The 24657-nt window shown below is 43.8% G+C and overlaps 1 protein-coding gene across 6 annotated transcripts in view; it reads right to left on the bottom strand.

Moving 5' to 3' along the window:
* The window catches only part of ltbp1 (latent transforming growth factor beta binding protein 1), a 123896-nt gene that overhangs the window by 36056 nt on the left and 63183 nt on the right, over positions 1-24657 (bottom strand). For 2 of the 6 annotated variants that reach the window (XM_024424753.2, XM_024424757.2), the window contains exons 10-21: positions 22464-22586; positions 18495-18662; positions 15894-16097; positions 13034-13056; positions 12021-12132; positions 11378-11464; positions 9152-9277; positions 8626-8751; positions 7067-7192; positions 6662-6781; positions 1563-1685; positions 747-869 (exon numbers count right to left, since the gene is read on the bottom strand). In XM_024424753.2, the coding sequence (XP_024280521.2) occupies positions 747-869; positions 1563-1685; positions 6662-6781; positions 7067-7192; positions 8626-8751; positions 9152-9277; positions 11378-11464; positions 12021-12132; positions 13034-13056; positions 15894-16097; positions 18495-18662; positions 22464-22586 (1461 nt within the window). The remainder of the gene's footprint in view (positions 1-746; positions 870-1562; positions 1686-6661; positions 6782-7066; positions 7193-8625; positions 8752-9151; positions 9278-11377; positions 11465-12020; positions 12133-13033; positions 13057-15893; positions 16098-18494; positions 18663-22463; positions 22587-24657) is intronic. The other 4 variants (XM_024424754.2, XM_024424755.2, XM_024424760.2 and 1 more) reach the window with 4 other exon arrangements.

The following is a 24657-nucleotide window of genomic DNA, read 5'->3' as shown; positions in this document are numbered from 1 at the left end:
TTAGTGGAATGGTATCTATGTGTTTGATGTCATTCCAGTCATTATTATGAGCCATCCACCCGTCAGCAGCCTCCACTGTTTGACACCTGCTGTTGAACCAAGTTCAAGCCACACACCGACCACTCTACCCAGTTAGAGAGAGGGGAATTTTGGGAGTTGTAGCAGTTGACTCAAATGGACAATGGTGAACATCAGGACTGGATCAGGACATTCAAAGCTAGATATCTAGACTCAGACATCGTTTTGAAATGCTTTTTTTTGCGTGTGAATGCATCTAGCTTGGGACTACTGAAAACAACAAAACCACTCAATTGCATGGGTAAAATAGTCCTTTAAGCAAGGTGCCTTGTGACTGGCATGAAATACTGTGGAAAAAGCCAAGAAAAAGTGCTTCGCTGGGCTAAACTGACAGTCTTAGGCAGGCAGAGTCATTAACTATGTCACATATACAAACAGTGCCCGAACAAATGAGTCACTATGGGGTAGTACTTACTTTTACAGCATTCACTCTGTGCAGCAATTATACTGTATATATTTATGGGCATTCTGGAAGTTTCTAACCAGTGGCTAATTCAGCTTGGGCTAAAAGGGTGATTCTCTAAACTATGACATCATCCAGTTATAATGTCATCCAGTCTTCTAGATCATTCAGGGACTTGGTAGAGCTAGTTTGGGGCTGTCATTTGAAAGTCAAATAGAACCATGAAAAACTAGATAGACACTACGGATTAGAATTAGGATGTTACCTTCACATGACTGTCCATCTAAGCTGAGTGTGAATCCATCGTTACAAAAGCAGACAAAGTATCCCTCAAAGTTGGAGCACCTCCCGTTGGCACAAGTTGATGGATCCAGGCATTCGTCTACGTCTGGGCAGAGTCAAGAAAATGGGAGTCAAACACTTTTACAATGTGCTTAATATCTCAAATGTCTAAACATGCTGGCATGCTAGGAAGGATATTTGAAAAAGAAGCTCCAGCACACTGGTATTTGTGATTAATGGATTGGGCCAACCTTCACCTGGGTTAAGGTAATGCACCTGGAACTGCATAATGTGTGTAAACAACCCTCATTATCGTGGATAGGATACAACCACATGAACACAGTCCTTGTACAGTTGCGCCGAAATATATTAACACACATGTAGTTTTCTTAAGTAATTCCCTATTTCTTCTAAAATAAGTTCAAAAATATATATTGGTTACCACAACTTGTGATTAGATTTTCAACATTAAACAACCAATACATTTTTGTAAACTAATGTTCACAATTTTAATTGAGAAACTAAAGACAAGTGGCATGGACAAAAGTATTGGCACCCGGAGCTAGAACTTGGTTGCGCAGCCTTTCACCAAGATAACTGCAGAAGGGTGCCAATATATTTGGCCGTAATTTTATGTGTCCATGGTTGGTATTAAACAGAAATGGATTAGGTTCCTAGAAACTCATGTTAAATATGGCTGTGCAACACTGGTCCATACAGGTTTGGGGCTGTCGTTTGAAAGTCACATAAAACCATGAAACATAGAGATAGACACTAGGGAAAAGAATTAGGATGTTACCTTCGCATGATTGTCCATCTAAGCTGAGTGTGAATCCATCGTGACACAAGCAGACAAAGTATCCCTCAAAGTTGGAGCACCTCCCGTTGGCACATGTTGACGGGTCCAGGCATTCGTCTACGTCTGGACAGAGTCAAGAAAATGGGAGTCAAACACTTTTACAATGTGCTTAATATCTCAAATGTCTAAACATGCTGGCATGTTAGGAAGGATATTTGAAAAAGAAGCTCCAGCACACTGGTATTTGTGATTAATGGATTGGGCCAACCTTCACCTGGGTTAAGGTAATGCACCTGGAACTGCATAATGTGTGTAAACAACCCTCATTATCGTGGATAGGATACACACGAACACAGACCCCTTGAAAGTTGGCATGACCTAGCTAAGAAGCTAAACCAGCACCACTACCTCCAATGAGACTTTGGAGGGTCTCCCTATGGGATTGGCTGTGTGACCCAGACATCTGCAGGCTGGGTTACTGCTGCTATAAATATGGTTGGGTAATACTGTCCATACAGGGTAGGGATTTCACTCAGAGAATGTGTGTGTTGATTCTGCTGCAGGTCTCCCAGGCAGCTAACATGATGTCTTGGAGCTAGGATTAACCCTGATGTGAGGCCTAATGCACCTCATTGACAAGACAGACAAAGTACCACCAGACTGCCCTCTATCTGCAATACTGTACCCAGCGACCTAGTCTGCATTGCACATGTACAGTGCCTTGCAAAAGGATTCACCCCTTTAGCGTTTTCCCTATTTTGTTGCATTACAACTTGTAATTTAAATAGATTTTTATTTGGATTTCATATAATGGACATACACAAAATAGTCCAAATTGGTGAAGTGAAATGAAAACAATTACTGAAATTAAATTAAAAACTGAAAAGTGGTGCGTGCAGTATGTATTCAGTATGTATTCACCCCCTTTGCTATGAAGCCCCTAAATAAGTTCTGGTATAACCAATTACCTTCAGATGTCACATAATTAATTGAATAAAGCCCACCTGTGTGCAATCTAAGTGTCACATGATCTGTCACATGATATCAGTATATATACACCTGTTCTGAAAGGCCCCAGAGTCTGCAACACCACTAAGCAAGGGGCACCACCAAGCAAGCGGCACCATGTAGACCAAGGAGCTCTCCAAACAGGTCAGGGACAAAGTTGTGGAGAAGTACAGATCAGGGTTGGGTTATAAAAAAATATCTGACACTTTGAACATCCCACAGAGCACCATTAAATCCATTATTTAAAAAATGAAAGAATATGGCACCACAACAAACCTGCCAAGAGAGGGCCGCCCACCAAAACTAATGGGCCAGGCAAGGAGGGCATTAATCAGAGAGGCAACAAAGAGACCAAAGATAACCCTGAAGGAGCTGCAAAGCTCCACAGCGGAGACTGGAGTATCTGTCCATAGGACCACTTTAAGCCGTACATTTCAGAGCTGGGCTTTACGTAAGAGTGGCCAGAAAAAAATAAGCATAGCCGTTTAGAGTTCGCCAAAAGGCATGGGGGAGACTCCCCAAACATATGGAAGAAGGTTCTCTGGTCAGATGAGACAAAAATTGAGCTTTTGGCCATCAAGGAAACCGCTATGTCTGGCTCAAACCCAACACCTCTCATCACCCTGAGAACACCATCCCCAGTGAAGCATGGCAGTGGCAGCATCATGCTGTGGGGATTTTTTTCATCGGCAGGGACTGGGAAACTGGTCAGAATGATGGATGGCGCTAAATACAGGGAAATTCTTGAGGGAAACCTGTTTCAGTCTTCCAGAGATTTGAGACTGGGACGGAGGTTCACCTTCCAGCAGGACAATGACCCTAAGCATACTGCTAAAGCAACACTCTAGTGGTTTAAGCGGAAACATTTAAAAGTCTTGGAATGGCCTAGTCAAAGCCCAGACCTCAATCCAATTAAGAATCTGTGGTATGACTTAAAGATTGCTGTACACCAGCAGAACCCATCCAACTTGAAGGAGCTGGAGCAGTTTTTCCTTGAAGAATGGGCAAAAATCCCAGTGGCTAGATGTGCCAAGCTTATAGAAACATATCCGAAGAGACTTGCAGCTATAATTTCTGCAAAAAGTGGCTCTACAAAGTATTGACTTTGGGGGGGTGAATAGATATGCTTGCTCAGGTTTTCTGTTTGTTTTTTGCCTTATTTCTTGTTTGTTTCACAATAAAACAATAAAAATGTTGCATCTTCAAAGTGGTAGGCATGTTGTGTAAATCAAATGATACAAACCCCCCAAAAATCTATTTTAATTCCAGATTGTAAGGCAACAAAATAGGAAAAATGCCAAGGGGGTGAATACTTTCGCAAGGCACTGTAGCTGGTGAGTTTTCAAAGGTGGGCTGTATATGACCAACAGCAGGGTAAAAACGTATTACTGTAAGCGGAGGATAGTATGAAACGCTAAAGATTAAATGAGGATAGTCTTAGAAATGCTAAATATTGATATCGTCTCACTAAATACCTCACCAGAAATACAGTCTGTCCTAATTCCCCTTACTTGCAGTCTGTGTGAGGGCTTTGAGAAGACAGAGAAGCAGTGAACCAGTGCTGTGGCTCAGGGATTCGGGGGAAACTCTTGGACTTCGTAGTAAAGGCGGAGTGTAAGAGAGATGGAGTGGGGGACGAGCCAATGTCAATACCAGCCGCAGGACAAAGCACACACCTAACAGCAGAGCAGTGGGTGTTCTTCCCACGTTCATACAGACACACACACACACACACACACACACACACACACCCCTACACAATATATACAAAAGTATGTGGACACCCCTTCAAATGAGTGGATTTGGCTATTTCAGCCACACCCGTTGCTGACAGGTGTATCAAATCGAGCACACAGCCATGCAATCTCCATAGACAAACATTGGCAGTAGAATGCCCATACTGAAGAGCTCAGTGACTTTCAACGTGGCACCGAAATAGGGTGCCACCTTTCCAACAAGTCAGTTCATCAAATTTCTGCCCTGCAAGAGCTTCCCCAGTCAGCTGTAAGTGCTGTTATTGTGAAGTGGAAGGCCACACAAGCTCACAGAATGAGACCGCTGAGTGCTGAAGCGTGTAGCAAGTAAAAATAATTTGTCCTCGGTTGTAACACTGCATCTGGAAGCAACGTCAGCAAAAAAACTGTTCGAAGGGAGCTTCATGAAATGGGTTTCCATGGCTGAGAAGCCGCACATAAGCCTAAGACCACCATGCGCAATGCCAAGCATCGGCTGGAGTGGTGTAAAGCTTGCCGCTATTGGACTCTGGAGTGATGAATCACGCCATAACCATCTGTGTACTACACATACCTGGGTGTGTGGTTAGACTGTAAACTCTCCTTCCAGACTCACATTAAGCATCTCCAATCCAAAATTAAATCTAGAATTGGCTTCCTATATCGCAACAAGCATCCTTCACTCATGCTGCCAAACATACCCTCGTAAAACTGACCATCCTACCGATCTTCGACTTCGGTGATGTCATCTATAAAATATCCTCCAACACTCTACTCAACAAACTGGATGCAGTCAATCACAGTGCCATCTGTTTTGTCACCAAAGCCCCATACACTACCCACCATTGCGACCTGTACACTCTCGTTGGTTGGCCCTCGCTTCATACTCGTCGCCAAACCCACTGGCTACAGGTTATCTACAAGTCTCTGCTAGGTAAAGCCCTGCCTTATCTCAGCTCACTGGTCACCATAGCAGCACCCACTCGTAGCACACACTCCAGCAGATATATCTCACTGGTCACCCCCAAAGCCAATTCCCCCTCTGGTCGTCTTTCCTTCCAGTTCTCTGCTGCCAATGACTGGAACGAATTGCAAAAATCTCTGAAGCTGGAGACTCACTTCTCCCTCACTAGCTTTAAGCACCAGCTGTCAGAGCAGTTTACAGATCACTGCACCTGTACTTAGCCTATCTGTAAACAGCCCATCTACCTACCTCATCCCCATACTGGTATTTATTTATTTATTTTGCTCCTTTGCACCCCAGTATCTCTACCTGCACATTCATCTTCTGCTGATCTACCATTCCAGTATTTAATTGCTATATTGTAATTACTTCGCCACCATGGCCTATTTAGTTGCACTCACTGTATATAGACTTTTTGTTTTCTTTTGTTCTACTGTATTATTGACTGTATGTTTTGTTTATTCCATGTGTAACTCTGTGTCGTTGTATGTGTCGAATTGCTACTCTTTATCTTGGCCAGGTCGCAGTTGCAAATGAGAACTTGTTCTCAACTAGCCTACCTGGTTAAATAGAGGTGAAATAAATAAAATAAAATAAAATCTGGCAGTACGACGGACAAATCTGGGTTTGGCGGATGCCAGGAAAATGCTACCTGCCCCAATTTATAGTGCCAACGGTAAAGTTTGGTGGAGAAGGAATAATGGTATGGGCCTGTTTTTCATGGTTCGGGCTTGGCCCGTTAGTTCCAGTGAAGGGAAATCTTAGCGCCACAGCATACAATGACACGATTCTGGGATTCTTTGTGGCAACAATTTGGGGAAGGTCCTTTCCTGTTTCAGCATGACAATGTCCTCGCGCATAAAGCGAGGGTAATACAGAAATGGTGTGTTGAGATCGGTGTGGAAGAACTTGGCTGGACTGCACTGAGCCCTGACCTCAACCCCATTGAACCCCTTTGGGATGTATTGTAAAGCCGACTGTGAACCAGGCCTAATCGCCCAACATCTGTGCCCGTCCTCACTAACGCTCTTGTGGCTGAATGGAAGCAAGTCCCCGCAGCAATATTCCAACATCTAGTGGAAAGCCTTCCCAGAAGAGTGGAAGCTGTTATAGCAGCAAAGGTGGACCAACTCCATATTAACGCCCATGATTTTGTAATGAGATCTTCGACAAGCTGGTGTCCACATACTTCAGGGATGTAGTGTATGTTTAAACTGTACATGCGTGCACACACACACTCACGCACAAGACACAGAACGATGGATTGTCAAACAAGTCTTCTTTTTTTTTCAACTCCAAATTGATGGAAGGAATTTGAATGCAGAGCCAAGCCGCTCCAGTAATTTCAATGCTCCTGATTATTTGTGAGGGAAGGAGAATGTTCAGTCCCATACCGACACACTGTCCTCCCTGGCCCTGGAAGCCCTTTGGACACAGATCACACTCATACGAGCCTGGGAAGTTGATGCACAGGCCGGATGGACACACACCCAAGTCCAGACACTCATTTATATCTATGAGAGAGAGAGAGAGAGAGAGAGAGAGAGTGAGAGAGAAAGAGAGAGACAGAGGTGTGGGGAAATGAGTTATATAAAAGAGGCAAGGAGAGAATCAACACCAAAAAAGGCCATTGGTTTCAGTGGGATGAGTGCTTGATGTGTGAGTAAGCCATATGCATACCATGTTATTGGTAGGTCAAAAACAGCCATGCCCTTGTCTTACCATGAAACCCCCTCTAATTCTCCTGCTCCTAAAGCTCTCAAAATAGAACCCAAATATGTAAAGGGTGCATCCTGTACCTTCACACTGGCCTGTTGGGCTCATCCTGTAGCCACTGTCACAGTGCAAACAGGTGTAGGAACCCACGGTGTTGACACAAAACCCATCCTCAGGACACGTGTGGGTGTTCAGACACTCGTTTAAATCTGAGAAAGGGATGTAGAGGGGGAGGGTCGAGACGAAGAGAGAGAGACGGAGATGGGAGAGGTTTGAAGATGGCACTTGGCTCCAACAAAGACGGTACATTCAAGAATCTTTCAAGAATAACCATTCCTTTTTTGGTACTCACCCGAACCCATTAAGCATAATCCCCAAAACCCTGTCAAAATGTGATGGTGTACCAATAATTCTAGTGCTGTGTCGCTAATGTTGTACAACCATGTCAGACACTACTCCGTCCAATGTCAACAATGGCAGCGTAAGTTCAGGCTAAAATTGATGGAATCTCTTGATCTGTCCATCGATCTGTGCCAAACCTTCATTTACCCCAGTCTGAGTATGATATCCATCTATCTAAACTATTTGGACAGTCTGGCATTACAGAGGGCTAGGAGTTTGGCTCATGACACCCTTTCCTTGACTTTAACTGAATAACATGGACATTGCTGATTCATGCCAGGCCTATCCCTGCGTCATGCCCTCCTATCCCCCCTAAGATGGACCAATGCCAGGCTAAAGTGACTGGAACTTCCTCTGAGGGCTCTGGGCGGGACTTCCTGTGGGACATTAAAAAAAGACAGAACAAACGAGGAAGGAAACAGGGACCCCTAATTTGCCTCTTAAACGGTGTGATACCAACTAAAATAACCTCCTCAGCTGGGTATCCAGGATACCACTCCCCTCCTTAGAAACCAAACATCCCCCACCCTGATGTGGAAGTCCATGAGTCAACAAAACAAGCCACAGACTGCACACAGACTGCACACAGACTGCACACAGACTGCACATAGACTGCACACAGACTGCACACTTTATTTTTGTTTTAAGGTGACATGTAGTGTTTCTTCTGAGTGAGCCAGTGTTCTCAATGTCTTTTTAGTCTCGTTGTCACCGAACGTTCCATCTGCCTATAAAATACTTAGGGCTGTCGTCCTCAAGTTGCCTGTTTTGGTGCTCATATCCACATATAAATCCCTTGCAAACAGTAATAAACTATACTCTCATGTTTCATTTTCAGATGTTAGTCTGTTACAGTAGAGTTATGGGGAAATAATCACCAGCTTTTTGCCTCTGCAAACCTAATTTTGTGTCATTTTGTGGAAGAGAAAACGTGTGTAGAAACACCAGAAACCACCTAATGACAGTGCTCCCAGTATTTATATCCCAGGATAGGGAGGATGATGGGGAGGACGTCACTAATGGGCTACACTGTGGTCACCTTCTAAAACTTTGCCCCTATCTCCAGGGAGGGGGGCTAAGCCAACAAGGAACTATACTGAAGACAACTGGGGAAATGAAAACACCCAAATGGCTATCCAAATGGCTATCCAGGTATTGAATCTCCTAGGCTTCTGCTATTGTTTTTGGTCTGTCTCTGTATTTCAGGGAGCGTGGCAGTATGTGTGTGAAATGGCTTTACCAATGCAACTGGTTCCCTCCTCATCTGTCATGAAGCCTGGTTGGCACACACACAGGAAGCTACCGGGAGTGTTCTTGCAGCGGCCGTTAGAGCACAGTGATGCAGAATCCAGGCATTCATTAACATCTATCCACAGGTACAGCATGGCAGGAGACATGGGATGGAACATGAGTCAACTTGCTTAGACATGACACGTAAGTGGATTAAAGTACTATGAGATGCAATAGATGTAGATACGAGTACTATGAGATGCAATAGATATAGATACGAGTCTTTATTTCAAACCATCACTGTAGCAAAGAGGTCGCTGAGTGATTCTCCTACCGTGTCTAAATGTATACGTAACTATTCCTTCATCAAGAGAGGCCTCCAAAGGCTAGTGAAATCATTCCTATTTACAGATGTAATTAAATGGATCTACCTTCAGGGCGCAATCTGAAGAGTGAAATCCAATCAGACCAAATGAGAAGAGGACTATTCCCATTGGTCTGATTAATGGATGTGACCTTGACTTCTTGTTTCTCACCTACACAGGTGGTGTGTGTCTCGTCCATCTGGTAGCCCTCGTTACAGGTGCAGCTATAACCCTCGGCAGTGTTGTAGCAGATCCCCTGGCCACAGATGTGAGGGTTCACCTTGCACTCATCCACCTCTGGCCGAGAGAGAGAAAGAGAGAGATAGAGGAGGGAGAGAGAAGGAAACCTCATGCTACTCTTCAAATACTAAATACAAATATGCAGTTTTGATATGCGTGGCATAAACAAATCTATTCCATTCCTGCAAATGTCCTTTCCTCTCCCTAGCTAATAGTCTCATCAGCATCCCACTCATGGCTGCAAATGTGTTTCTGTATGACAAATCTGCTCAGTATGTGCATCAATCTGTCTACTCAGTCTTGACAGTGGGAAATTGCCTTCCATACCACAGAGGAAAAGTAGGGAATAGAGTAAATCATAGTGTCTAATACCCATCAAAAGGCATCGATATGCAGACATATTACAGAAGTGGGTCACTGGGCCTACAGTATCAGAGACCTAAGGACTCCATATAAGCCGAAACGGTACAACTGTCAAATCACAGTGACTGAAAGGTTGGGCCATTTCAGATCTTGATGAGAAGTAGAGAACATGAAAGGGGGATTAAATGCCATGTGACAATCTATCAAAATACATTATTAATACTTTACCTAAGAATTAGTGTTACTGAGGTAGTCAATGTCAGCAGGCTTGATGACTGGGCTTCTTCATAGCTCAGCAGGAAATTATGGTGGAATTAAATTCATTGGAGTATTACTGTACACATTTCAAGAGGTGAGGTTTCTTTGCTCAACTATTCTACAGTGGCATCTCCTCAGAAATACAGTTCAATTACTGTTATATTGCTGTGTTTTATATGGGATTTAGGGAGGACATCAGTCAGTCAAACAGAGGAGGGTGGGCTCCTGCTTACTCTCAAGCTTTCTTCCCACCTAAGGAGATTTTCCTCAACTGTTTGGTCGAGAGTTATTGTTGAGCACTTTGTGACAAACGTATTTGTAAAAAGCACTTTCATTTGATTGACTAATTGATTGCTTGGTTGAGGTACAGAATGCTTAGCGAGTGTAATTATTAGTATCTTAAAGAGCATCTGCGCCGTGGTACAATAAAACTATGGTTGTTTTTTACTTTAAAAAGAAACAGGTCCAGAATGATTCGCAAGCAGTGAGAGGCACGGAGACCAGAGACTATCACAGTAAGGATGATTAAGAAAAGAAGTGGGCAATTATGCCGCCCAGTTTACTGAGTGTCTGTCATCGGGAGGCCTCATAACATTTCTGTGGCCTCTTAATATGGTGTCACCTTTCCGGGACACCAGGACGTAAAACGCTGAGATGAGAGAGGTCTGGGGGTTTGGATATCCGCCTAGCAAAAATAAACCAAAATATCCCTGCGGTCTCCTGATTGGTCCAAGAGGTTTATGTGGGCCTGGCACCAGATAGTCCCACTCCCTTCCCTCCACACTAGTCTCCGTGCCGACACTCTCTCTCCTCTGCTGCTCTGAAAATTCCCGTCTTCCTCATCCAGGGTATCAAAATAAAAACAGGTGGGTTTCACACAAGTGGTTGCCTAGCGATGGCACCAATCACTGGCCTTCCCCTTTGAAGAAACATGGCAACAAAATCTAAAATTGGAATCTCTTAAATAAAACAATACGGGACCCAAATATATTTCTGTGAGGGTCAGGTGAGAAATAAAAGTTTCTCAGCACTTTCATTGGAGTGATTTGAAGCCATAATGATGTTGTTAGACTTTTCACATCTAGAAAGTGGAGAGAGAGAGACTTCGTGTTACTGTGGCCCCTCAACAGCAACACATGACTCCTAAATATAGAAGAGCGCAGAATATTCTCACAACGGGGGAGAACCCCAAGGACAAAGAAAAGGGGGTCAGAGGGAGTTCAAAAGTGCTATGTTCCCAGTCTGTGGAAATTCCTCTTATCGGCCTATGTTTTTGCCCCTGACCTGTGAGGAATTCAGATGCAGAGTTAAATACAAATAAAGGGTCAGTTAATGGGCGAGTGAAGGAGATAAGAACTAATCTTGTGTTCCCTTCATCCCTCCATTCATTCATGATTTATACACAATCAGCTCGGGATAGCTTAGATATAGAATGTAGCAGGGATGGTAGGTATCAACCCATCAGCTGCACATTGACCTAACACTAAACTATGTCCAAATGTCACGGCGTTACTGCATGTCAGTGTGAGCACTTACCTGCTGACTGAGTAGGGGCGATGTCCTGGCCAGCATTGGTGGGGAGGATCAGGGCTGGAGCAGGGGGGGACATTTCCTCCACAACCTCTGAGAGACCAGGACAGATGGAGCCAGGGGAGAGAACAGTGCAGTCAGACTTTCTGTGATCTTTAAAACGAGTGCTTCAGTGGGTACGAGTGTAATGCAGAGTACTGTAGAAATCCCAGCGGACAGAGATAAATCACTCGACGCCATCAAGTGCTGAGCTGACAGCTGTTTAAAGATTTTTCCAGCTTGGATATGTATTGAATGGAACAATAAAACAACTATTTTTACAACAATCGAAACGTTGCGTTTCAATTAAGATAACCCTAGACTTGAGTCTGGAGAAGACCCATCACAAATGGCCGGTGCTCTTTCCCTTATGACGATTAGTTCTGTTACAGGGGAAAGAACACAAGATATTTTTCAAACCAACACATTTTCATTTTTATTCTGTCAGGTAAAATTGACCATAAAGCACTAGTGGAGTCCTAATTACATAGAGTTCGGTGCCAAAACAACCATCATAATTAAACAACTTGCAGAGAGTGAGAGTGAGCCTAGCCCTGTGAGACTGAAATAGCAGCAGAGAGAGTAGAGGGGAATGAAATGGATGAGACACCTTTGTAGGCCGGCTCCATCCTCATGGTAGAGACACCGGGAGAGAGCTGTGGCTGGCCAGCCTCGGCCTCAACTATTGGACTACTACTAGTAGCCTCCAGAATAACCAGCTCCTTGAAGGACAGAACACAAGACAAACACAATATGGACCTCCGGGTCAGTGGACTGATCCGAATAGACATGAGGTTTCAGTGAGCAAGCGCCGTTCATGCACCGTTGTCATGCGTGCACTCGTCATATAGGCTGCTCGGCAGTAAACTAACTGAAGATCCGCTTGCATTACAGCCGAAGGAAGGTTAAGAGCTTGAAGGGCTTGATGGTGGGAAGCGAAACATGGGTTTTCATTGAGTAGATAGGGTCTATAGTTATCAGTTGTGTGGACTCCAACTTGACTTCAGCTTTTCTTTTACCTTTTACCTTTGGTAATAGTGTTTACTTACTCTGCCTTTATCACAGTGCTTTAAATTTCAAGCTGCTGAGCCTACTGTTCCTCTGAAAGAACCAATATACTGTAAAGGAGAGCTTCTATATTTACATAATTCAAGTCATAATACAATACTAAATCCATTACAGAAAAGTGTTTCAGGACTGTTCCGTTTTGGAGACTCTTAGGCTGCGTTTACATAGGCGGCCAGATTCTGATCATTTGCCCAATTATTGATCACTGATCTGCTTGGTCAAAAGATCAATTTGTGGAAAAAAAAAGAATTGGGCTGCCTGTGTAAACACATCCATACAGTATGAGGCTGGACAAAAGCGCAAAGAGCAAAGTCTTAGCAGCTGTGATTGGCATTGACAGATGTTCCACTGTGAAGTGCTCTTAAGCTGAAAGCGTGGAGCAGTGATTGGCTCAAAGTCATGCAGTGGTAATGCTGACTTCATGCAGAGGTGATGCTGCAGACTGCTACTGCAGGTCGCTGCCATAGAGGCTAAAGGGTGAATCCTTCTTGTCGCATGCAAGAAAGCTATTTTCTTTTCATTTTTTATTTTTTTTGCAGAAGAAACCCAACCTACCTGCTCAGGTGCATCTGTGGCTACTGGTCATAAAAAACAATATGAAAAAAATATGGAAAAAAACAAGAGTGAGATCAAGAAAGAGTTTGGAAGCACAAGGCTGGATATACCTGCCCTTGATCATCAAGTTGTCAGAGACAAGTACATCATATACTTCATTATATTTCTCCAATAAATATCTTCAGGCTTTTGAATAAATTAATAACCCTTTCCGGCTGGGGCCAGAGGACCAATCGTTTGCAATTCATAAGACTGTCACCTTCACAGGCTCTGGGGGTACATTTAGCTGTTCATGGCCATGTCGAAACATGATCTTTTTCATAGCAAAGGACAAATGTTAATCAGTTACAAGGTCGTTCCACTTACACCTTATTTTAAACACTGGCCAAATGCCATGTCATAACTCAACCCTCAGGCGGTTTTACTGTATTTAGATCTAGAGGTCATAAAAACAAACAGGATTGTTATTAATGTAGCAGAACATTGGGCATGAAACAAATCACCTCCACCAGGATTTTTAGCTCAGTGGTGCCAGCTTTAGCCCCTTGTGGCATGCAAACACTAATCTACACAGGTTTGGGCAGTGGCTTTCTCTCTTATTGTTTGTCTGAGTCTGTCCTCTGCATTGGAATCCTCTGTACTCGGAGCTCGAGAGAAGCTTAGTGGTAATTTGGACAAGTCTGTGCGCTCTAATGCTGCCAAGTTTCTCTTTCCATCGCCAACTCCCAATCATGTCCTGAACAATACGAAAGAGGAGCTCCATCTCTCCTCTCTCTCAGAAGTTTGAGAGTCGACGGCAAGCCAAAGCATGTGAATCCTCACCATCCTGTCCAGGGTGGAACTGAATTGATGTCTGGTTGAGAGATATTTTTAAAGACCCCACACACACTCATACAAATACAAATCTGTTTAGTTTCACTTACAGTACCAGTCAAAAGTTGACACACCTAGTCATTCAAGGGTTTTTCTTTATTTTTACTATATTGTAGAATAATAGTGACAACATCAAAACAATGAAATAACACATTTGGAGTCATGTAGTAACCAAAAAAGTGTTAAACAAATATAGTTTATATTTAAGATTCTTCAAAGTAGCCTCCCTTTACCTTGATGACAGCTTTGCACACTCTTGGCATTCTCTCAACCAGCTTCATGAGGAATGATTTTCAAACCGACTTGAAAGAGTTCCCACATATGCTGAGTACTGATTGGCTGGTTTTCCTTCACTCTGAGGGACTCATCCCAAACCATCTCAATTGGGTTGTGGAGGCCAGGTCATCTGATGCAGCACACCTAGTGGTTAGAGCGTTGGGCCAGTAACGGTTGGATCATGACGGTTGGATCAAATCCCAGAGCTGACAAGGTAAGAATCAGTCATTCTGCCCCTGAGCAGGGCAGTTAACCCACTGTTCCCCGGGTGCTGAAGACATGGACGTTGATTATGGATGTCTGATTCAGAGGGGTTGGGTTAAATGCGGAAGATACATTTCAGTTGTACATCTGACTAGCCCTTAAATAGCCTGCAAGTGTGTTTTGGGTCATTGTCCTGTTGAAAAACAAATGATAGTCCCACTAAGCGTAAACCAGATGGGATGGCGTGTCACTGTAGAATGCTGTGGTAGCCATGCTGGTTATGTGTGCCTTCAACTCTAAATACATCACAGACAATGTCACCAGCAAAGCATCCCCACACCATCACACCTCCTCCTCCATGCTTCATGGTGGGAACCACACAAGCGGCGATCATCCGTTCATCCACTCTGCGTCTCACAAAGTCACGGAGGTTGGAACCAAAAATCGCAAATTTGGACTTATCAGACCAAAGGACAGATTTCCACCGTTCTAATGTCCGTTGCTTGTGTTTCTTGGTCCATGCAAGTCTCTTCTTATTTTTGGTGTCCTTTAGTAGTGGTTTCTTTGTAGCAATTAGACTATGAAGGCCTGATACATGCAGTCTCCTCTGAACAGTTGATGTTGAGATGTCTCTGTTACTCTTTGAAGCATTTATTTGGGCTGCAATTTCTAAAGCTGGTAACTCTAATGAATGTATCCTCTGCAGCAGAGGTAACTCTGGGTCCCTTTCCTGTGGTAGTCCTCATGAGAGCCAGTTTCATCATAGCACTTGATAGTTTTTGCGACTCCACTTGAAGAAACTTCCAAAGTTCTTGACTTTTTCCAGATTGACTGACCTTCATGTCTTAAAGTAATGATGGACTGTCGTTTCTCTTCACTTATTTGAGCTGTTCTTGCCATAATATGGACTTGGTCTTTTACAAAATAGGTCTAACTTCTGTATACCACCCCTACCTTGTCACAACACAACTAATTGGCTCAAACACATTAAGGACAGAAATTCCACAAATGAACTTTTAACAAGGCACACCTGTTAATTTAAATGCATTACAGGTGACTACCCCATGAAGCTGGTTGAGAGAATGCCAAGAGTGTGCAAAGCTGTCATCAAGGAAAAGGGTGGCTACTTTAACACTTTTTTGGTTACTACATGATTCCATATGTGTCATTTCATAGTTTTGATGTCTTCACGATTATTCTACAATGTAGAAAATAGTAAAAAGAAAGAAAACCCCTGGAATGTGTAGGTGTGTCCAAACTTTTGACTGGTACTGTTGAATGGGTGGATTGCTCTTTATTTGGATGAAAAAGTTTTGCGCTGGCACTGTAGGTACACAAAATTGCACATATCAAAACAGCCCAGCACAGTGAAAAGACAAGAGCATGGCCCCTATCTATGAGTCACACTCAGTCCCACCCAGCTCAGCCCAATCTTCTGTCTCTGTCTTTCCATAGTACATTAGTAACGATGGCCTCGTACAGAGGAAATTGCATGATGTTGACTTACCTGGTACAGAGGGAAGCTGTCTCTCAGCGACGCTCAAGGCCTCCACTGGTTTCTCATGTGTCGGCAGGGGCAGGGGCTCTTGGTGGGTGATCATTGGCTTGTTGATGGTCTCAGGTTGGCTGGGTAGTTTATTGGGTGGTTTGGGCTTGTAAGATCCTGTGACAGTGTAGCCCATCCCACCAGGGCATATCTCCTTGAATTTAGCTAAAATTTTTAAAATGAAAATACAGTAAGTTCATCCATACTTTGTGCAAGACAAAAAAAATACCTATTTCAGGTTCAAAATAATAAATTATAGCTAATTTGGCTGATCTTTCATTTTATGTAACTCCAATGTAACGTACAATAGGTTACATGCTGTTTGGTTTTTGTTGTAGTCGCAGATTTGTGTATATCAGTCTCTGGGTCATTCCACCAATTGGGTGCCTTTTGAGTAATATACCTTAGTGAAAAAAAACATAGAATTTCACCTAATTTTAACATTCTGTCGTAAAGAGCACATGTTCAACTTAATAAAAAGCATGTGTTTCCATCTCGAGGTTAAAAAAACAATTATATTAAGTGTCTATTAAGTGCCAAATAAAGTAAAAGGGTGACTGTAACAAGGTAAATGATCTTAAATCAGCCAGAAATCCCCTTGTGACAGGAGGAATGGAAGCTTGTTGTGTGCAACAGGGAGGGTCAATTGAATGCAAGCTTCACAACAACAACAAAAATATTGTCAAAAAATGTCTAGCCTGTCCATCTATGGGTAACAGTGTTGACATGTTATGCTCAACCCACTCAGTTTTCCACCACAAAACACCATATAATTGCAAAAAAGAGTAGAACCAGCTCACCTGCTTTTACACTGTGGTTTTACAATTTTATTAGATGTAGAATTTGCTATTTTTTAAAAGAATAGTTTAATCCTCTTAAAATGAGAGTTCAGTTCATGTAACAGGGTTGACCTTAAAATGAGGGAGAGTTTTTGGTTTTACATAAAAATGAATCACTAATCACATTAAATAAATAATCATCTTCAGAAATGACTTTGTCATGATGATTAAAACTTGATGATTAAAATGTTGGGGTTAAGTGGGTTAAAATCTTCCTATAAGTCTAAGACAGTGCACAGAGGGACATTTGGTCAATATTAAAAAGGGAACTACATTTAATTAAACAGGCTTTTAAAATTCAATATTGATGCACAATTTCTACTTAATATATCAAAGGGACGCACAGGCACTAATTTCATGGAATGTCCCGTCTGAGTTCTTTCTGAGCTCCACATAGCCTTCGTAATGTGTCCTCCCTGCAGGACTTATGTGTTCCCATTAGAAACCAAGGAGACACAGTGGATCAAGTCACTGGTGATAAAGACTGAGAGTCACACACTTGTCTCATTCTTGAATGTCTTTGTGCAACTAGCATTTTGTAAGGACTTGACTAGATTTGTTTGGGAAGCGTCATGTCAAGGCTTCCATTTATGTCCCAATGAATGAAAACTAAGTACCAACCATTTGTACACAGTGTAGCATCCACCAATCCAGTTTCATATAAGAATAGCACATGCTATCTATGCAGTTTCCCATTTTAACCAACAAGCATTTGCAAGAAGTTAGAATCTACCAAAATAAACTGTCTCCATCTCTATCTGAATTAAAAGAACCATGTCAGCCAATTGTAATTAAACCACGACATTGATAGTGAAAAGAATATATCAGAATAATCAGTTACTAATCCAGCTACAAGCGCCTCTGCGAACATTCCGACAAACAAAGAAAAAATAACATTAAAGAGACCTTAAAAAATGCTGCCCTTCATAACAAGGTCAATCCTACATGTAATCTGCTCAAGTTTATTTCCAGATAAAGGAGCACGTCTCTAATTTACTCTTATAACAGCTCTTAACCTTACCTACAGAAACGTCCTCACATTGGGAGAAATGGGCCCGGTTCCAAGCAATCATCCCCTAACTCTATTACACTCCCCATAACAATTTACTGTACTACACTGGGAACTTTGAAGATCTGGCAACCAAAATAATCTGGCAACCCAGATGATTTTAACGGGTGTTGTTAATTAGGCTAAATGAGGCCATCCAGTAACGTCTCCCGGAGCCTAGACAGACAATACAGGCACAGACACAGAAAAGGCTTACACTTGTTCCCAGACTAACCTCCCAGGTCTAATGGAATGTTTGGCTCAGTGTCATCAATTCATTAAGACAGACCTTTTCAAGTGGAAGTGTGAGGACTCAGCAAACAGTTTCTATCTATTTAGTGTGCCTGTGCTGCACATGATCTGCAGGTGTCCGCTATTGTGTCACCCCAGCCAACACTGACCATGATACCCGTACAGATGGCAATGGCGGATGGGGAGACATGGTGGAATAAGGGGAGACAGGAGGAGAGTGCTGGTGGTGGAGATATAACTGCATCTAAAACTGTCTACTTGGCAAAGCAGTGAAACACATGCACAGAGAGAGAGGAACATTGAGTGTGGGTGGGGGATGGATGCCACTGGTCCCACATTTCAATCTCTCAATGTGAGAGTGGTGGAATGGATGGATGGGTGGAGGTGTCTGGGACTCAGAGTTGCTGGCGTCGGAGGCCTTACCTGTTCCTGGTAGGGGGCACTTGTCGCAGCGCGGGCCCCAGGCCTTGCCCACACTGCAGCAGCAGAGCTGTTTGCTCAGCTGAGCAGACACCGGGTGCAAACACTGCTTCCCCGAACTGACCAATCGGAAACAAGCCCCTTTCTCCTCGTGGACGGCAGAGGTGTCGGCTGAAGAGGTGCAGAGGGAGAGTGGCAAGGGGAGGTGCGCCACAGTGGGGGGAGACACAGACATGGGGGGAGAGAAAAGAGAGAAAGAGAAAATAAAGAAGTCCCCCTTCACCGGAATCCACCCGCCCAACACAGAGTACAGTACTCACACATTTATAACAACATCAAAAATACCAAGAAAATGTTGAAACGTCTCAGTGGTAGTTAGCTGTGTTACCTGCTACCGCCGATACATTTCATATCTTCATCACAGGATTTTTGAGCTATGAAGAAAGTGTCAACTAGACTACCCTAAAAGCTCAAACGCAAAACACCCACAAGCACAGCACATAGAACAACAAAAGCTCTCTGGGTGTACAAACATCGAGCACTTCATGCCAATGCTTCATGCACTAATGAACAAAGTCTAATGCTGACCCAAATAACAGCATGCAGTAGGGTTGGTTGAGTGTTTCTGAATGGTGCACATCATGAGGGGTTTAAGCAGCACAAATCCTGAAGTGTAGTAGTGGAAACTGTGGTATGGCAAGGCACCAACGGAACAAAGACTCTCTAAGGATTTGACTTCCAAGTAAAGCTGGAACCACATGATGTTCTTCCACTATTTCTTCATTTTTCAATGGGTGAGCTCTCCTATCAACGTTAAATCAGTGCTCATACAAACTGACCATGATATTCCTTTTTTTCCCCATCTCACAACAGTCTCCAAAACCCAAAATGTAACAATGTTGAACTGCTGAGGCCAAAAGGAGGGCTTAATGGGTTAATGCATATCAACATCAAATTAGAAGTACTGGAGTGCCCAAGACATCATTCAAAGAACAGTGAAATGTAATAGATGCTTCTTTACCAATCCTGTACAAAAGGTCACAAAGACTTGTTCTAAAGTTGTAATTCTTCTAACATTTTCCTCTTTAGGCAATTTGTGTGGTGCATTGATATTCGTCAAAACAGACTGAAAAAGTTATCAGGTTTTCAGTTATTATTGACAGAGAGGGTGTGTGTGTGAGCGTGTGTGTGTGTGTACTGTTGGAAAGGGGGGCTCGAACGGCTCCAAATCTGCTGTCCCTCCAAAATCCTTAACAAAAATCGTGACAGCGCCTCCGAGTCTCGGACACACGGGAGCTCGGGAGCACACGGGAGCTCGGGAGCACACGGGAGCACGGGAGCACATGGGAGCTCGGGAGCACGGGAGCACACGGGAGCACAGGAGCACACGGGAGCTCGGACACACGGGAGAATCATGTATGACAGGCAGCAATCACTTTCACTCTAGAGTCTCCACTCACTTCCCAAATTCCATCCACCCTCCTCCTCCCTCCTCCTTACCACCCACATTGAAGTTGCTCTAAGGCCTCGCCAAAGCCACCAATTAATACCAGTGACCAGGGGTGCAACTTTCACTGGGGACCCCCCACATTCTGAAATGGCATTTTTGTCCCTACCTGTTTTATCATTGGAATGTGACACAAAACAAGGCAAAAGTGTGCTTTAGGACCGTGTGGACACCTCCGAGGGGTCGGTGGGCTGTTTGTAGTGTTGATCCAACCAGATAAAATAACTATTTTATTTATTTATTATATGTCCCCCCACTTCTTAAACCAAAGTCTGCCAGTGACTCACGCTTGACTATTTTCTTGAGTCTCAGAAACTGTCTAGCTAATAGGGCTAGAGGGTGACTGTTGGGGCTCTCCTGCTTTCTCAAAGCAAACTAGAGCAGCCCGTGAATAGGCTAGTGAATGCCCCAATGATGGGATCTCTCCCTTTGTCGGATGTGAGAGGCAGCAGAGTAGAGGGGAGTGGGAAGGGGAGATGGAGGGAGGGAGAGAGAGAGATGAGGGTGCTGGAGTTCTGCTAGATTGCCCTGGGAAGCCCTCCCTTAATTTCTAGACAGTTGCTGCACTTGTCTCCCATCATGTTACCTATTTGGAGCATAGCCCTTTACACTTGTACCCGTATACGGGTTGAAAATGCAGATGTGGGCCTCCCGAGTGGTGCAGCGGTCTAAGGCACTGCAAAACAAAGCAACTACAAGTGTGCTTGATCCAGTTCCTCAACGGCACAACTAGGAGAGCTACAAAAAAAAGTTGTAGTTGAAGACTCTTCTTCAACTATAACATAAAGCATAGACATAAAATTGCATTGAAATGACTTAGGAACTGTGCACACTTTTGAGAGGTGTGTGGCCACTTGGAGACACCAGTTCGTCCTCCCACTCAAACCCTTTTTTTTGTCTTATGTTGCATCTACCCACATTTTCCAGAAATCTTCTTATCATGTTACTGAATGTATCCAGAGTATTTTCAGATTTCGTTGTCAACAAATCCGGCAAAAAGTACAGTAAATGTAAAATGCACATAAAATCAACAGCGTAATGTTTGGATTCAGTCTTGTGTCAGGTGAACTGTTGTGTCCAGACCTTTTGTCTAATAATTCCCTCATAATCTCCAAACTGTTCCCTTTCAATTGCTGCCATGCTTATGCATTTCACATTTCTTTTGTAAGAAACATTTCAATTTAGCCCTATCCATACAGGCCAATTCCCACGATTGTAAAGGGTTAATCTCGCGTGGTAGGTGCATTTCAAGCAGTCATTACTGATCTTTTGGTCAAGAATGTCGTCTTGCACCAGTGGAACGTTTGATGGCGTGTCAGAATCCGAAAATAAAATTGAGTCACAGTTATTGTAAGTGCTACGCATGGAATGCATCGGTTTATTTTAGTTCTAAGTGTAGTTGGACACAGGATGCACATGTATGTGTGAAGTCTGATTCCATGGTACAATAGGGCATTATTAGTGGCTCTCACAATGGGAAAGTCCGTTTTGGTTGGTTACTGTTGCTGTCATGCATATTATAAGCCAATCGACACACAAAGGCAGTACATAGGAGGGTCAGGCTGTATTTGGTCCTTCATCAACACCAATATGTTTCTCTCTAAACTCCACTGTGCCTTTCATGCCAGCAGAGAGCTCAGTAAGTCAACACACACAATGAGGGGAGATGTCTAGATCCGACATTGGCGGATCAATGACAGGCAACACATGCAGGGGAGGGGGGAAACACAATGGGTGATGTCACTGATGAATTTACAATGCCTCCTTTTTCCATGTAAGGACAAAACTGTAGCAAGGCTCCTTGCCATAGCCAGTGATGTTGATGAATGGCCACTCAGGTTTCAATAGCAATGAGATAAATAGAGGAGAACCAGGAGGAGACACAAACCAAGTGTCAAAACCAACACACACACAGGTCGGACTGGGAGAGACAACAACCGTCAGGGAAAAGCATCCTAAACAAGACCGTCGTTAAAGGCCATCACTGATCAATTGCTCTCCTACCATGAACCCAGAGAACTGAGAATCAAGTCACTAGGATTTTAATCTCTCAACCCAAAACTCCTTCCTTCCTTCCCTCCCACTTTCAGTGGAGAGAAATACGATCTGTTGTGTTTGGCAATATGCTGTGCCTTTTGCTCCATGCTCTGAGGGGAATCTAATTAATATGATAAACGCCATGCTATTCATCCATGCATTCCCATCTGTTCCCACATTCATATGCATATCATCAAAACACAGCCTTTGCTGTACGCTTTGCGGCATTCAAAACAGACTGCAATCTTACAGACTGCAATCCTGACTGTACAGGCTGAAGTAATATATACTTTTAAACGTATTGGAAATGTCACACCCAAATATAGCACAGAGAGAAAGACAGAGCGAGAGAGAGAGGGAGATAGAGCGAGAGAGGAAGAGAGGGCGAGACAGAGAGAGAGAGACAGGGAGAGTTATGAAGGACTTACGGATACAGGTGGAGAGGGTGGGGTCAGGGATATAGCCGACCTTACAGCTGCACCTGTAGCTGCCCATGGTGTTCAGACAGTCTCCGTTGGGACACACACCCTGCAGCTGGCACTCATTAAGATCTGCAACAGAAAACCAAGGAGAGGAACAAAGTAATACACTGTTGATATACATATTAGTGTGTATTACACAGTACAGAAAGGATTATGAACTGAATGTGCATAGAATAGAGATGTGTACGCCGACAATTCCACCGATTACCAAAATTTGGTTTGTTTCTATACATAAGTTTGTATAATAGCTCACAACAACCGCATTCGTATCATAACGTTTGGTGTAGCCCCAACATCACTGTTATGGCCCAAGGCAGCTCCCGTAGTTTGAAGTAATTCATGTGGAGTGGAGGAGACCGGTTATGGAGTAACCTGATAAATGAGCAGGTTGATTTCCTTAGTTATGAGGCTGGATGTGGGACTAACAGCTTTGGGGGTCCACTGGTTCACTGCGGAGTAGCCATGTCAGCCAGTCACCGCTATGCAATCTGGTTTCCGAGCTGGTCATGGGTGCACCTCAGCCACGCTCAAGGTCCGAAATGATATCATAACCGTCATCGATAAGAGACAATACTGTGCAGCTGTATTCATCGACCTGGCCAAGACTTTCGACTCTGTCAATCACCACATTCTTATTGGCAGACTCAACAGCCTTGTTTTCTCAAATGACTGCATTGCCTGGTTCACCAACTGCTTCTCAGACAGAGTTCAGTGTGTCAAATCGGAGGGCCTGTTGTCCGGACCTCTGGCAATCTCTTTGGGGGTGCCACAGGGTTCAATTCTCGGGCCGACTCTCTTCTCTGTATACATCAATGATGTCGCTCTTGCTGCTGGTGATTCTCTGATCCACCTCTACGCAGACAACACCATTCTGTATACTTCTGGCCCTTCTTTGAACACTGTTAACTAACCTCCAGATGAGCTTCAATGCCATACAACACTCCTTCTGTGGCCTCCAACTGCTCTTAAAAGCTAGTAAAACTAAATGCATGCTCTTCAACCGATCGCTGCCCACACACGCCCGCCTGTCTAGCGTCACTACTCTGGACGGTTCTGACTTAGAATGTGGACAACTACAAATACCTAGGTGTCTGGTTAAACTGTAAACTCTCCTTCCAGATTCACATTAAGCATCTCCAATCCAAAATTAAATCTAGAATTGGCTTCCTATATCGCAACAAAGCATCCTTCACTCATTCTGCCAAACATACCCTCGTAAAACTAACTATCCTACCGATCCTCGACTTCGGTGATGTCATTTATCCTTCCTGTTTGGCCGTGTCCGGGGGTGTCCTCGGATGGGGCCACAGTGTCTCCTGACCCCTCCTGTCTCAGCCTCCAGTATTTATGCTGCAGTAGTTTGTGTCGGGGGGCTAGGGTCAGTTTGTTATCTCTGGAGTACTTCTCCTGTCCTATTCGGTGTCCTGTGTGAATCTAAGTGTGCGTTCTCTAATTCTCTCCTTCTCTCTTTCTTTCTCTCTCTCAAGAGGCCCTGAGCCCTAGGACCATGCCCATCATTTATGAACATTTGAACATCTTGGCCATGTTCTGTTATAATCTCCAACCCGGCACAGCCAGAAGAGGACTGGCCACCCCACATATGCTCTCTCTAATTCTCTCTTTCTTTCTCTCTCTCGGAGGACCTGAGCCCTAGGACCATGCCCCAGGACTACCTGACATGATGACTCCTTGCTGTCCCCAGTCCATCTGACCGTGCTGCTGCTCCAGTTTCAACTGTTCTGCCTTATTATTATACGACCATGCTGGTCATTTATGAACATTTGAACATCTTGGCCACGTTCTGTTATAATCTCCACCCGACACAGCCAGAAGAGGACTGGCCACCCCACATAGCCTGGTTCCTCTCTAGGTTTCTTCCTAGGTTTTGGCCTTTCTAGGGAGTTTTTCCTAGCCACCGTGCTTCTACACTTGCATTGCTTGCTGTTTGGGGTTTTAGGCTGGGTTTCTGTACAGCACTTTGAGATATCAGCTGATGTACGAAGGGCTATATAAATAAATTTGATTTGATTTACAAAATAGCCTCCAACACTCTATTCAGCAAATTGGATGCAGTCTATCACAGTGCCATCCGTTTTGTCACCAAAGCCCCATAGACTACCCACCACTGCGGCCTGTATGC

The sequence above is a fragment of the Oncorhynchus tshawytscha genome, linkage group LG06 (assembly GCF_018296145.1).
Source record: "Oncorhynchus tshawytscha isolate Ot180627B linkage group LG06, Otsh_v2.0, whole genome shotgun sequence".
Taxonomy (NCBI): Eukaryota; Metazoa; Chordata; class Actinopteri; order Salmoniformes; family Salmonidae; genus Oncorhynchus; species Oncorhynchus tshawytscha.
Note: the sequence above shows the minus strand (reverse complement) of the source record. Positions and strands in the feature narration are given on the sequence as shown.